The sequence below is a fragment of the Falco rusticolus genome, chromosome 9, assembly GCF_015220075.1.
Source record: "Falco rusticolus isolate bFalRus1 chromosome 9, bFalRus1.pri, whole genome shotgun sequence".
Lineage (NCBI taxonomy): Eukaryota > Metazoa > Chordata > Aves > Falconiformes > Falconidae > Falco > Falco rusticolus.
In genome coordinates this window covers 4,380,137-4,394,650 of record NC_051195.1, presented here as the reverse complement: position 1 = coordinate 4,394,650, position 14,514 = coordinate 4,380,137, and the positions used below count along the sequence as shown (strand labels likewise).

At 42.4% G+C, this 14,514-nt stretch overlaps 1 protein-coding gene across 1 annotated transcript; it reads right to left on the bottom strand.

The window, feature by feature from the left end:
* Positions 1-5,399: 5,399 nt before the first annotated feature.
* Positions 5,400-14,395, bottom strand: EEF1AKMT2 (EEF1A lysine methyltransferase 2). Its single transcript, XM_037400347.1, has 6 exons — positions 14,271-14,395; positions 13,823-13,888; positions 13,174-13,288; positions 9,136-9,243; positions 8,031-8,247; positions 5,400-7,293 (listed from the first exon to the last, which is right to left on the bottom strand). The coding sequence occupies exons 1-6, from the start codon at positions 14,366-14,368 to the stop codon at positions 7,166-7,168; spliced, it is 732 nt and encodes a 243-aa protein (XP_037256244.1). The 5' UTR covers positions 14,369-14,395; the 3' UTR covers positions 5,400-7,165.
* Positions 14,396-14,514: the final 119 nt, after the last annotated feature.

Here is a 14,514-nt window from a genome sequence, read left to right as displayed (position 1 = left end):
GTTTTGGCTCCCCGCTTCGCTTGCTGCCTCCCTCCCTGCCTGCCTTGGCAGAGGGCATGACGGCTAAGCTACGGGCTGCCCCAGCCTAGGTGCAATGGGAACAGCTGACGGATAAAATAAATAGCCCTTCAAATACATATGCGAGCCCTCTTCTCACCTGAATGCGCTAATCACTTTGTCAGGTATGTTTGCTTCTAAATCGGCTTAATATAAGCCAAGGGTTAGTTGTCCATCATTCACAAAAACCGAGGCAGCTGTGGACATGCCCCAGAGCAGCACGTTACGCTGGATAAGCAGAAATGCAGTACCCATGGCGTTCAGGTGCCCTAGGGTAGGGCAGCAGCCAGTGAGGCTAATTGCTACTGCAAATTGGGGTGAAAGAGCCTAGATCCTTCTGTGTGAAACACCAACTCATTCGTTTTTTAGGGGAAGCATAAGGGAAAATCTAACTGACGAACCTTCAGCCCGCCTTTTCTTGGTCGGTTTCAGGCTGGATGCAGGCTTATCACACCATGTGTGCATGTCTTTGTGCTGCTAGTGAGAGGTCTCCGTTCACAACCCTATCAACATTTCAAATTACTCAATAAATGCACATTCTTCCCACCTCTGCTTGACATGTGACACTGTCCATGAATACTTGGCTGCTGGAGTGACTGTGCTGAAGTTCGTTTCTGTTCCCTTGCCAGTGTTTATTAGCCCTGACTCTCTGGCACAGACTTAGGCACTTGCGATTATCCAGAATTTATATGCTACCTTGCAGCTACATCATTTGTTTGCCTGACAGCACTCACTTTAATTTCCTAGTAACCTAAAAATGGGCTTATTTCAAGCTATTCTGTTACCTAACAAACGGAAATCAAGCCACAGGTTGGGTTTTTCCTTATTTGTGTCAAATAAAACATGCCAGCGTTCCTTTTCCTCCTTTATCTTGAGGCTATAACACCTCATCCCATTTCACTGAAAGCCCTAGGTATCCATTAATTGTTCCTTAATTTAGCTGCTACCCACAAGGATTAGGTCATACTCAACGCAACTCCAGCCAAGGCACATGACAGAGCTGTCCCCTCCGCAGGTGCCCGTACCGCCCATTCAGCCCAAGGGCAGGTAACGCTGTGCAGCGCAGCCTTCCTCTCTTCTTACCCCAGCAAAGGCAGCGAGCAACGGGGATGCAAAGCCCTGGCCCGTTTATTTTCTATGTGCTCTCCACATATTTTACGGGAGACAATTTGATACGTTAAAGTGCTTAGAGGGCCTATAAAATACAGCAGTTATTGTTGTAGCAAGCCGTGTTCTTTACCTTCCTGCATGCCAAGATTAGGAAAGCAATGTGAGTGCCAAAACCCTGAAAATTTTGCTGTATGTTGCTAAATACCATACTTAAAGATTTTGACCAGTATGGAATAGCAGTCTTTTACCAGGTACCCTGGAACACAGTAGAATGGATATAGCAGGGTATATATACACATGGATTTTCCTTACAATGGCTACAGTGCTGTCAGTGCATTCCTGGAATATGGAAATGCATGGAAGCTAGCGTCAAGGATGAAGCAAAGCATGCTGTGCCTAATGTGCCAGAAAAACTATCCAAGAACTCCTCCTTACGTAAAAATAACTCCAAAGAAGCTGTGTCAGCTCAGCTTCGTGGCTTCACAGGTATCCGTCTACCTTGTACACGTGGTTTCACCCTTTACAAAGCCCAGTTGTTCGAAGCAAGTGGTTTCAATTCATCCCCTCATTTGCCCTTTCAGGCCTTTGACTCTTCAGGCCCACAGATGTCACACCAGAAACCTGTGCAGAACTGGAACAATCTGGATGCAAATGATATGAGAGAACATCTCCATTTCTAGTCTATATGGACATGTTCCCTTAGAAGAGAATGTTTTTTATTGCTTAAAGAGAAGGATAACACTGTGAAGGCATCAGCTGAGCCTCGGAGGTTGCCCTGGTTCTGTACAGCAGATCCTGTACCACAGCCACAGCTCCCACATTGGTATCCTGCGGTCACTCTTTGAAACACCTTATTACTGCACTGAAGTTGCGGGGCAGTCTGCGCACTGCCCTGTTTATTGCACACCTTAGTTGCTCTCTGGAGACTCACACCTGAGACCTGTGTGGTGGGACACACATTTCTTTTGCTCAGGTAGAACCAGTTGTCCTGTAAACAGCAATGGCAGGATTAAACCCCTAAACACCTGAATGCTCTGTTTTAAAATTTTGTGAAAAAAGTAAAAAACACTGAGAGTCTCCTTTCGCTTAGGTGTCAAATACCCCAAACCCTATGATACAATCAAGGTAGCTGGCCATTCCTGGTTTTCAGAAACGGTACTGCTACACTGGGTTTGAAATTGGGAGGGTGAGCCCATAAATCAAACAGTTATTTCAACCTGATGCTCTCAATAATGATTTGAAGAAATAGTCTCCTGATGGGACAGAAAGCCTGAATTACATGCTTCATCATTGCCAGCCCTGTCTGGAAGAGCAACTGCCATAATTCTCTTAGTGTTTCTGATGTAACCCAACAGCTCCTCAAAAAAAAATTGTAGCTCCCAGGAATTCTTCATTTCACACCACAGAATTATACAGAGTTCAAGAAGGAAATATTAATTCCGCATCTTCTAAACCTTCCAAAACAATTAACATTTGAAAAACAGCCTACAGGCAGCACTACAGTTGACTATTCCTCCTCCTTAAGGACCGTTAAATGAACATACTTATAAATAACAAGTTGGTCACCAGAAAGGAAGTCAAGGAGTAAGGGAACATTATCCTTCCCTCTGAATATTCTCTGTTCATTCAGTTGTGTCATGATTTTCATGTCTGGTATTTCTCACTTTTTAATTTATACAAACATGATTATGGAAGGATTTACTTCAAGGAAGTACCGTGTTGCTGAAATGGCAAAGGCTTTTTGTCTTGAGAACCTATTTACCCTACACTCTTAGCAGAGTCCCGTGTGTAGACATTCCCCTAGATCTGACATCTCAAATCAATACTTATTTCATTAATTTCTCTCAGTCTCCTCTTTCAGATATTTCATCCTGACAGTTCACTTCCCTGATACACCCCATAAAAATCCGGGGTAAAATGCTCCACGCTTTTCCAACAGGACAACAAATGCAATGGCCTCTCCCAGTAAATGCCTCAGAAGAGACTCCCTAAATGCAATTTTCTTGACAATAGCATATATCAGGAGTCAGGAATCGGATGTCTGAGCTCCACCAAACACAGATGTTGGTGGAGGTGCTGCTTGTTAGGGCTTATGCACTAAAAGCCATCGCCCATCTTCCTGGAGGAAAAGGTCGGTACAGAGAGAGGCTGCCATGCTCCACACAACCCAGCTCACAACTACCAGTTTCAAAGTAGTTCATGTTATCACTGGAGCTGCACACACTACCACTGGGAACACCTGACTGAGAACATGAGATCTAGCTTGCAGCCAGTCTTGAGGTTTAATCGCTTAGGGAGAAAGGGAGAGACTTCCACTCAAGGCTCTGGACCCCTCTGGAGGACACTGGCCAAGACCTCCCTTCCCTTTCCAGTCTTTCCAGGCATCTCATTGAGTTTGGCATCTGGCTCGTAACAGCAAATGCAAAGCCCACTGGCACTGAGTTTTATCCTTCAGTATGGTGTCGATCAACAAGGGAACATAAACCCTTTCCGTTCTGCCTATGTTTTATGCAAAACTATATCCAGCTCCAGCAAGGTATGCCAGCTCTGCAGCGGCACCCAGCCTAAACGCAGCACTGCAGGAAGAGCCTGTGGGCTCAACCACTGTAAAGATCCATGAAAGATGTTAGTTTCATTACCCACAAACCTCGTATTTGACAGTGAAATCACATATACAGTCTTCAGATAACAAAACAATGGAGCAAAATGTTATTTCAAATGCTGCATTTACTCTCCTCTAGTCTGGTGCTGCAGCTGAAACCGAGTCACACCGCTGTGTAGTCACGAAGATACCAGCCTTCGCGGACGCGTGAAGCACTCCCCCAACTACAAAGGCTCACTTCTCCTAACCCACTGATAATTTCTCTTTTTTTTCTTTTAAGAGGTTTTCCACTGAAAAGCATTAACATTTAGAGATCGTACCTTCATGAAGAACCATCTAGCAAGATGAACTGCCCCACACCAAGGACATTCTTTGACATGACATTTCCAAATCCTGCTAGTTAGAAAAAAGCTGGTGCTTAAGTCAGTATTAGAGCTGCGACCTAGACTCCGTTATTCATAAAATGCCAGGTTTCCAACAGAGCAGATTTTACATAGTAAGGCTTTGGTTATTATTGCCTTAAAATAAATCTCCTAAAACATGTTTTACAAGCATTTGCCTACTCTCCTGTGATACTTGAAAGTGCTTGGGCCTGTGAAATTCATATTCAAGACCAGATGGAGAAATCTTTACTTTCAAGGAATAGCTTGTGTACTCATTTGAGACTAAAGGGGGGCCATGACAAATTTAGGAATCAAAACCTTTCCACACATGAGGGCCACTCCATTCTTCCACTCCCTACCCATCCTCCCTGCACAGGTACCTATCTGCAGGCTTGCTCTTCTCAGCTTTATTGAGCATGTTAATAGAAAACTTTTATATGGACTCGAGAAGCAGACAGGCACGTGAATTCTGGCCCAAACCACCACAGAGATGTGAAGACAACTGCCTATGGACAAAGCCCAGACCCTTGTCCATGGGAAAAACACACTTCTGTCCCAAACTCCTCTTGACAACCAGAATTTAAGGCTCCTAACGGGTTTGTGACACCTTTGGGCAGCAGGATGACATTTTAGTTGTGACATTAGCGTGTGTATCTCCATCTCATGACTGGACCTTGCAATGCCAAAAGTAAAGCATAGGCTTGCTGCCTATGGGGCTATGTATAGCCCAGAAGTGGCAGGGAAATGCTTGAAGTGGAAGCCCTCAACAATCCATGACTTGGGCAAATAATGAAGTAGGCTGGAAGAGGAGGTTGGTTCTCAGCCCTTCCCCACCACTAAGAAGCCTCCCTGATAGAAAATCCATTCACATAGGAGGAAATAATAACAAAAAGAAATACAATAGTTGTCCAGAACATTTGAAAAACAGCAATATGAAGTAGCAAGAGAAAATAGTGAATTACTGTTGTTGCTTCCAAACGCCTTGCTAAAAATACTAATTGAAACTGGTTGATCATGCACCTTACATGACACGCTTACATGATCTCTGATAACAAAATTTCTGCATAACCATTGTAGGAAGCTTATTTTTAGCTTCATAAATGATATAAACATATTAAGTAGAGAACAAAATCTAATAATAATCAATCCTATGAAAAGGAGAAAACAATACTTGCCCTGAACATTACGTATCTTATGGAGTGTGAATCTATTGTTAAATTCCTCCTAACTGATTAAAAGAAAATCCATGACAGCCATGACTTTATTTCCATTCCATGATTAAACACATATCATGCCTTCATTAGCAAAAATTACAGATGGGAATAAAACACATACCCTAAACACATCCTGCCAGAGTTACTTGCCAATTAAAATCTGCTGGTATTAACTCTATCTGATGCCAAATTGTCTGCAAAAATGCCATGGTCTTTTTACAGAGGTTGTGATCAGTAGAGTACTTTGAATCCTTTGTACTACTCCATCAAAAAAATCCTCTGTCTGAATTACCACTTAAATTTCATAGCAGTCCTGTGGGCTGCTGCAAGCCTGCTGGGCAGGCGCAATACATCGTATTGCAAGTTACCCAGACGATAACAAAACTTGGTTTTGGTAAAGTTAGGAACCCAAACCTCACCAACTATGCAGAGAGCTATTCACTGGGACTAAACTTTCTCACCACTGCCAACAGACCACTTTTCCAATGGAACCAGTACATCCGATTTTGCAAAAACATGCAGAATTTAGGATTCCTACCCTGATGACATCACCAGATGGATCACAGAGCGAGTACTCACCACTTGCAAATAATGCCTTATTTCCTATCCTGGGAAGGGACTAGAAGTATTTCTTGACCCTTAAAGATCTCCTGAACCCTGGGAACTAGGAGAAGTCTGCAAACTAGGAGAAGCAATTATCTGATAAGCAAACATGACCTCGCCTGTGAAACAAAACTCTATTGTCTAATAGGGCCCCTTTGATGCTTGAAAGAACAAGTCTATTGTCACCTGCAAACGTGTTTGTCAAGGCATAAAGAAATCTCATTTTCCTACCTTTCGAGCAAAAGTAGTATTCTGAAAATACAAAACAATAGAAGAAATAAAGGTAAAGAAATTAAGTAAAAAGATCACACACAGAAGTTTAAAAAAACCACAATACTTTAAAAAAGGAAAAAGGAATGGAGAGTTATGCTTTGAACTCTTTTGGATTTATGCAGCTAAAAGCTGCCCTGAGAAATTCACTGGAAAACATACTGTCATTGTTGGCTCTGAAGACATTACTATATAGCAAATTAATAATGAAGGAGGCACACGTCACATGCTAGTAAGACTGCAACATCACACCTTTACTTATTTATTTATGAGATCAGTGAAAATAACTGATGAAGTATGCACACATTGAGGCAAGTGAGATTTTTAAAAACACTCCCTCTGTGGGAAAAGGGTTGAGCTATTTCAGAGGAGACCGAACTATGCAGAGTCTGAGAACCTCTGAAAATCTGAATTTTAAGCATTAACTGGCCCTTTTTGGTGAGTGTATGGCTTTTATATTATTTTTCCTCTTTAACAGCTACATTCATGTTCACCTGAGGAAAAAAATAAAAGATCCAGCGCTTACATTGCAAAAGCTTGTTCCCTATTACACCACACAACAGAGAAATGAGATTTTTGCTTTGTACAATACCTTTACCTCTGTTGGTCACTGATTACCAACACAGAAATTAAATACCAGGTAACCTTTATGTTCCAAACACAAATACAATTCAGTTCTATTAGTCTCCATGTTTAGAATGCCTTATTTCTCTCTCACTTATGAACTTGCAGCTTCCCTAAAACAAGTGAGGTTGTAGCAAGGACAAAATTTACGGGCAAGTTATGCAAAGCTGAAATGTTTCTAGGGCAATGTTTTACAGTGCCTTAGAGTTCCATACATAGTATTTTACTGTATACTCAAAGAGCATTTATTTACACACGTGTCTGAGCTTTTCTGTCCGGTTTAAAGTTCAGACTTTTCTCAACTAATCTAATTTCTCCAAGATGGATGGCCTCACTTTTTTCCTTTGGAAAACCAATGCTGTTACACTGTTTCCAACTCTTCCTCCAAAGCAGAACTTGGGTGTTGGCAGCTCCTCCAGCATTTCAAATCCTGCCAGACAGAAATTAAAATACTCTTATTAGAAGGAAGTAATTTTATTTGCCTCTTGGATAACCCTTTGCAAACCGTTCTTTATTTGTCTGGAAAACTTACTCTGTAAGTTTATAGGACTGTATTGTTACACTGCACCGCTGCTTTATACAGCTGAAACCCTTCCATGGATAATAAAAATCTTAGCCAGCTGACTCACACAAATTAATGGCACAAAAGATGATAACTTGCCAGTAAGTTTAGTTCCCCAGAAGGGATGGTTGTTTTAGATCCACACCGAGTTTCAAGCCTCAAGGCATGAGATTCAGGAGCTAACTGGCATGTAAAAAAACCCCTTCTGGGTGGATCACAAAGGTGGTTGACGAGGTGACGTAAAAGGTATGGTCACAGACTTGCCAGTTCCCCTATACATGGGTAACAATGTTACCCCAATTTCAAAGCAATTGGATGGGTGAACTGGATCTGGTAATAAAGAACCAAAAGAAAAAAAGTATCACCCGGATATACGCTTTCCCAGTGTAACCAGACCAAAATCCTCATCTCCCTTGGCACTGGCAAATGCAGAAGCTGTAATTCCAGAGGAAAACGGAGGAGAGATAGGCTGAAGCATTTACTAGTCACTTTACCAGGTCTAATCCTGATGTGAGAAAGTCAATATGCTAACACAGATATTAAAATTTACCCACCACATCCTTGAACAACCATAAATTAGCAGATGGTTCTGTTCGACTACTTACCTTCTCTGAACTCGTTCAATAGCTCCTCCTTGGTCCAGTTGCAAGACGTTATGAGAAAAAAGCCTTCTGGTTTCAATACGCTGCAGAGAGAACTCAAGTACTGCTTCCTCTTTCCCACCGCGTTATCAGGATTAAGGCTTATGGCATCAAAAGTCCCCTTGTCAATACAAATCTCAAATCCTGACAGCTCAGCTGATGGAGCCAGGAAGTCTTCCACCTAAACCAGAAGTCTACAACTGTGAAAACAATCTTTTACTCAGGAGCTCCTGAATCTTTAATGCAACCCAATACTTCAAAAGAAAAAGCCTCAAACCTGACAATAGGTGTACTAAGGAAAGGGTAACTCACATGCTTTTCACACTTACAATGCCATGTCAGATTCTTCTCTACGTATTATGTGATGATCTGTTTGCTTTAAAGCCCATGTGTATACCCATCATCCAAAGCTCAAACTATCATACTTGAATTTCATTCTTTAGAACATTTTTTATACTTTGATCCCTGGTTTCCTAGGTGCTGTGTGCTAGGCACTGTACAAATACAGAAGAACAGACAGTGCCTGCCACAAAGAGATTACAACTGACATACAAGAACAGAGACATCATACAGGTACAGAGCTGGAGGATAAAACAGCATAGCAGAGAGCTCAGGATGAAAAGCAGCCACAGAATCACAGAATGGCTGAGGGTGGGAGGGACGTCTGAAGGTCATCTGGTCCTACCCCCTGCTCCAGCAGGGCCTCTCAAACTTCCTACTGCACAGCTACAGGTAGGGATTGTATCACTTAAAGATTTCATCCTCTATCCCAAATCTGAAACTCAGAATGTAGCAGCTAAAATACAGAACTCGCCAAATAGCAAACTGCCATTCTGCTCCCTGTTAGAAGCAGGGGAATCTTGTTACTAATGACTATTACAAACAACAACAACAACAAAAAGACCAAAAATCTTGTAAATAGATTTATTTGGTTAGAGTTTTCTCACAAATGCATGTCAGAATACGTAATAAATATAGTATGCTCAGTACATTTGAATATCAATTAGGCCATTTAATCTTGGGTTCAATTGCTTCCTATTTCCTCAATAAGCTTTCTCTCAAAACTTACCTTTAATTTAATGTTAGACATCCCTTCTTTCTCTCTTACTTTTTCTGAAAGTTGTATTGCAGAAGGAGAGTAATCAATCCCAGTGAGATTCATGTAGCCAGATTTTGCCTAGACAGAAGCAGAGAGTCTTAATCAGTGTGCTAGCAATTTTTTTTTATCCAACAAGTGTATTCCCTTGGATCTATAACCTATCTCATCTCTCCTCCTCTTAATGACAGGAAAAAAAAAAACCCTCATTTTTATTCCTGTTATCATTTATACCTGTTACCATTGCAAGAGCCAAACAGCTGGGGGAATGAGCTGAAATAAGTCCATTCTGCCTAATACCTCATCAAAAGAACTACTGACTGAAAGCTGGTTTATGTCAACAAGTGGAAAATTGAGCAGAACTGTGAAAAGTAACACCCTTGGAGGAAAACAGGCTCCCTTATCTGCACCAAAAGTAACCTAGAAACCAGGAATTTTCAGTGATGAGAACATGTGCCAATGCCAGATGCTTCAAAAGAAGAAGAAAACCTCTCTGACACTTACATAACATTTGAGATTGAGCAATTATTTAGTTTATAACCCCAAGTGGAAGAGCCAAAATACGTAATACATTTTACTAGTACAGAAATCCACTTCAAAACATTAATTTTTTCTAATTATTCATGCTAACGTCTATTTGAATGCAGTTATTTGCATGCTGCAAGGTCTTTGCATCAGCAGCTTTCAGGCAGGTTATGCACCACGTAAAACAGCACACACAGACTTTCTGTTCATCCAACTTTGCAGTAGACAACAATAACCCAGTTCAGTGAACTCAGGCAGTGAGATCCTAGCGATCCTTTCGCAAAGCAGGTGGGCGGGCACCTTGCATCAGCTGGAGTTGGGCATGTGGGAGGGGGGCACTGACACATTTTCACTCTGAGGTAGAAGCTGAAGTGACCAGATCTGGGTCTCACGTGTGTCAGTTGGTCTGGCTAGATCCAAACCTAACAGGAAGAGCAATTATCTTATGGCCAGCTGCAGGCAGTAACAGCAGAGGGAGGGAGGAGGCTCGGGTTAGTTTTAGTGTTGAACAACACATGGACTTTAACTAGCATTAAGCAGTCAGCTGCGTATCCACTTGTTCCAAAGGCCAATACCTCAACAGTGAGGAAAACTATGAGAATTTTTTAAAACAGTCCTTCCTCCTTCCAGCAACCCTTCAGCCCATGTGAGCTCAGTGCTAGCCAGCTGTTCTTAATTGAGGACTAATTTCAGCTAAACACAAAGACCATGTTGTTTGCACTTGATGAAGAACAGCATCTTGCTCAGGCTTCTGCCCACGTTCCTCCCCAGAGCAAATCAAGCTTCCTGAGATGCCTGTGCTGAAGACTTGGGGGTGGAAGAGTTGTTCCCACAACAGCTCCTCTGTTTGGAAAGGAAGAGCTTGAGTCACTTCAGGGAGTTCCCATTCCCTCCTATGGTCTCTGGGGTGGAGAAGGAAAGTTTAAGGATAAACAACATTAAATGCTGCTAGACCTGTACGGCCTGACTACGTACGGACTGGAAGGGATCATTCAGTCAAGCGCCAAACATGACTGCGCTGCATTCTGCAACTGGACTCCTGTCCTGAAGGTGGTATTTATAAAGCACTCTTCTACTAATTCTTGAAAGAGCAGATTAAATAGCAGAAGGTAGTTTTGCAATGTTATCAGCACTGCCTCATGTTTGGCTCTTTGGTGCAGTCAGGTGGACGCTCTCACTTGGGTGGTGAATACCTTGTGCTTCAGAGTTTTTCGATACCGTTGGCTCCCACAATACTCAGAAAAAAAGGAGAAGGTCAGAGCTTTATGTGGCAGCAACATTTCCTTAGAAGAGCTGGAACTTTTGGAAGGCAAAATTAGGTCATTGATGCAGCCTACCAGATTCCTGAAGTTAACAGGGGTAGGACCATGGTCTACCGCACATACAAAACCAGCATGGGGTCCCACTTATGTATCCAAGATCCTTAAAACAAGCAGAAAGAAGAGAGGAAGCCTCCAGCAGCATTTCTCTTGGAGCTTACAGATGGGCAGATCCCTGCAGTATGCACATAGAAGACGTTTAGCAGCGTGCTAGATGCTTTGCCTTCTAGTTGGGTAGCAGGGCCAGTTTACACAGGATCCAGCATTTTCTTGTTTTCATTTTATTTATTACCTGCTTTTTGGATGGTTATTCTGCCTCTTTTTAATGCAGTACTCCCTGCTGGAACTGACAATATCTCACCTAGACCTAGCTGCATTTAAAAGTAGTTTTCTTGCTATACCTCCATTTACTATTCTTTATTGTTAACAGCATGCCAGGGCCCAGTATTCCCCAACAAACCATACTCTACAGCACCTTTTCCTGGTCTGATGTTGGTCCAATACATACTCTCAAGTAGCCACCTTTTAGAGGGGTGCTACTGACGTCCTGTATGACTCAAGCCTGGCTGCCTTTTTCAGTATTGCCATTTCTATCACATTATGGAGTCCAACTCCAACAGCAGAAGTGTTCTACAGAAGCTAATGTGCTTGCCAAAAGAATCCTAACTTCAAAGCCTAGCAGCTATCACTAAAAAAAAATTGCTTTTACGTCAGCTAAGCAAGTCAGATCCTGAATTATTGAGCAACAATAAACAATGTAATTTTTGAAGTCACTTTTCAAATGGGAACTAGACTGAAAATTTCCTATTAAAGCAACTACAGTACTTTGAGGTGCTTAATGTAAGAGGAGAGGGTGCTCTTATGGCAGTTTAATAGTTTTAAAAGCTAAGAGGCTGTCATTTTCCCATTACAGAATGAAAATCAATTTCAGATTTGTAAGTGGGGCCAGGATAAAAATCAAAATCTTATAAATTAAGATTTTTCTGTTGGATGTTTCAACACTGATAGAGCTAGCCAGCATTGCATTTAACAGTCATTATTATTAGGCTGATTCCTCTTAATAAGATGAGCAATTTCTGCTTTTGATGATGCAACTTCTCCTGTGCTGCAGTGTAGCAGCCAGTCCCCATAAAGGCTTCAAACTCTTCCAAAATCAAAGTCCATGTTAAAAAAATTCCATTATAAACCTGACTTTGACTTACAGCCCTTTCAATTTCTACAGCAACTAATGGAGCCAATGGAGAAACTGCGGTAATATGACGGCTCCTTTCTTTACACCTCTCCTGTAGTATTATACTGAAGTATTCAATCAAGAACAGGAAAAAATACTGGAACTCCTAAACATCTTGTACCACTGTGTAACAACAACATCGTAACACTTCAGAACATAACTAGTAAGGGGTTTCAACCCTGACAGAAACAGACACTTCTTGAAAAGAAGTGTTAACAGCTTTTAAAATCACTTACATAAAAACCTTGGGTGTAACCACTTTTCACATTGATAATGAATGTTATTACCAGAACTGAGTGTGGAGAAAGGGTCTGGTTTTGCACGAGTACTTCGTGTATTAGTAAATTTCCTTATCTGGGGGTGTTTTACACAATGGAAAGAAATGCATTTTTAAACGTAGGAAAACAGAAAGGTGAAGTTAAAATATGGGATACTCAGGCTGACTGATTTAAAGAAATACTGTGTATTTTGAAATCTGACACTCTGGGCAGCACCAAGAAACAGGAAGTTTGAGCATGTCTAGCAAAAAAAGTAGGTATTTCCATTCAGTAGAACAACATAGATGTTCTGTTCCTAGGTCTGCACCCCATAATGGCACTGCTGGTTCAAGGAGTTACACACCTAGGTCCCACAGCCACCTGCAGCTATGCCTCGTCTTTGTAACAGGATGTTCTTTAGAGCATATCAACCACACAAAGTGAATTCCACTAATACTCTTAAGCCAAATGAAAATATAAAATCTGATGCTCAGTAACCAGTGTTCTTTTGATGGGGAAAACCCTACAATATAAGTTTTAATTTAGGTTGTCTGTTTTTTGTCTTTCACGTAAGTTACAGCTTGCCATAATTACTATTGTCACTTGTGAACTGTATTTAAACTACTCTGTTTGGAGCACAGATACTGTATCAAAAGCACAATCTTTGCAATATACCAACCAATTCCACGAGTAAAACACCATTTCCAGTTCCAATGTCAAGCACAGAGCTGTCAAGGGGGATCATTTGTTTTTCCAGCCATCTGATTATGCGAACCATGCTTTCTTCTCCAAACCTATGAGAAACAAGGCCTCAGGTAATTAAGACAGCAAAACTATACAAAAGACACAGCAAGTTTAGCTCATTGCTCCCTCTCTCCAGCTTTTGCAAAGCACCTCTTACAGAACCACTTGGGTAACAACTGCCATAGCTCATATTCCATGTTTTTGTTTAAATTAAAATTAATCACATAGTCTTAAAATTCACTGAAACACCAACTCTGGGAGGTGAAGCCTTCCATATACTAAAAAACACTGGCAATTTGCATAGTTAAACCTGAGCTTGGGGATAAAAAGCACATTTGTTACTAACACACACCACAACTACCAGCTCTCTTTCTATGTAATGACAGTTGTGCTAGTGCAGCCTAAAAATCTGCACTGCAAAAGTGGGCAAGAAGAGCACTGGAGGCTTCAAGATTAAAATGCCCCATCATTCTGCCAACATCCAGAACTATTCAGTAAACCACTAAATTGCTGGCTCATGTTTTTATATTGTCTATTTTTATAAAGAAATAATAGAAATACTTTGGTGGAGTTTTTTTATTTACCAAATTTCCCCAGCATCTCCAATGTCTTGAAAAGTCTGCAGTTCTCTTTCATATGCAGCATCCCAGCTAGAATCCGGGGGTGGGGGGTAGGAGTGGAGAAAGGACAGGATACTGCATTAATACATGTACACAAGATGTACAGAGTGAGGAGATGAAAAGGCGAAAAGACAGTATCTGTGTAGCAGTGCCACTTCACGTCCACGGTATCATCTAGATAGTAAATTCCTCTGGAGCACATTGTCTGCCAGGCACCGGGTAGAAGATGCCCAGAGAAGGAAGCCTGGGGCTACCAGACGAGAGTTATCTGGGGCACAGCACGGGCCTGCTGCTCGCGGGGCAGCACCAGGGGACCTGCCGGGAGGAACCCGGCCGGACCGCCGCCTCCCCGGGCACGCCACGCCGCGGCCCATCGCCCCCGCCCGCCCGCGGCAGCTGTGCCGCCACTCACTGCTCTCTGGTGCCCAGCACTGAGGGGCTGAAGGGCTCCTGCCCATGCCCCGTGCCCGGCCCCGCGGCTCCCCCGGGCCGCTCCCCCGCCACCGCCATGCCCGGCCCGGAAGCACCTCGGCACCATCGAGCGCAGCTGCGAGAGGGCCCGCGGCCGCCGCTCTGGCGCTCGGAGGACTCTTGCTCACTGCCCCACGGGGGCCGGGACGTCGAGCCCCTAAAAAAAAAAATTAAAAAATTCTAAA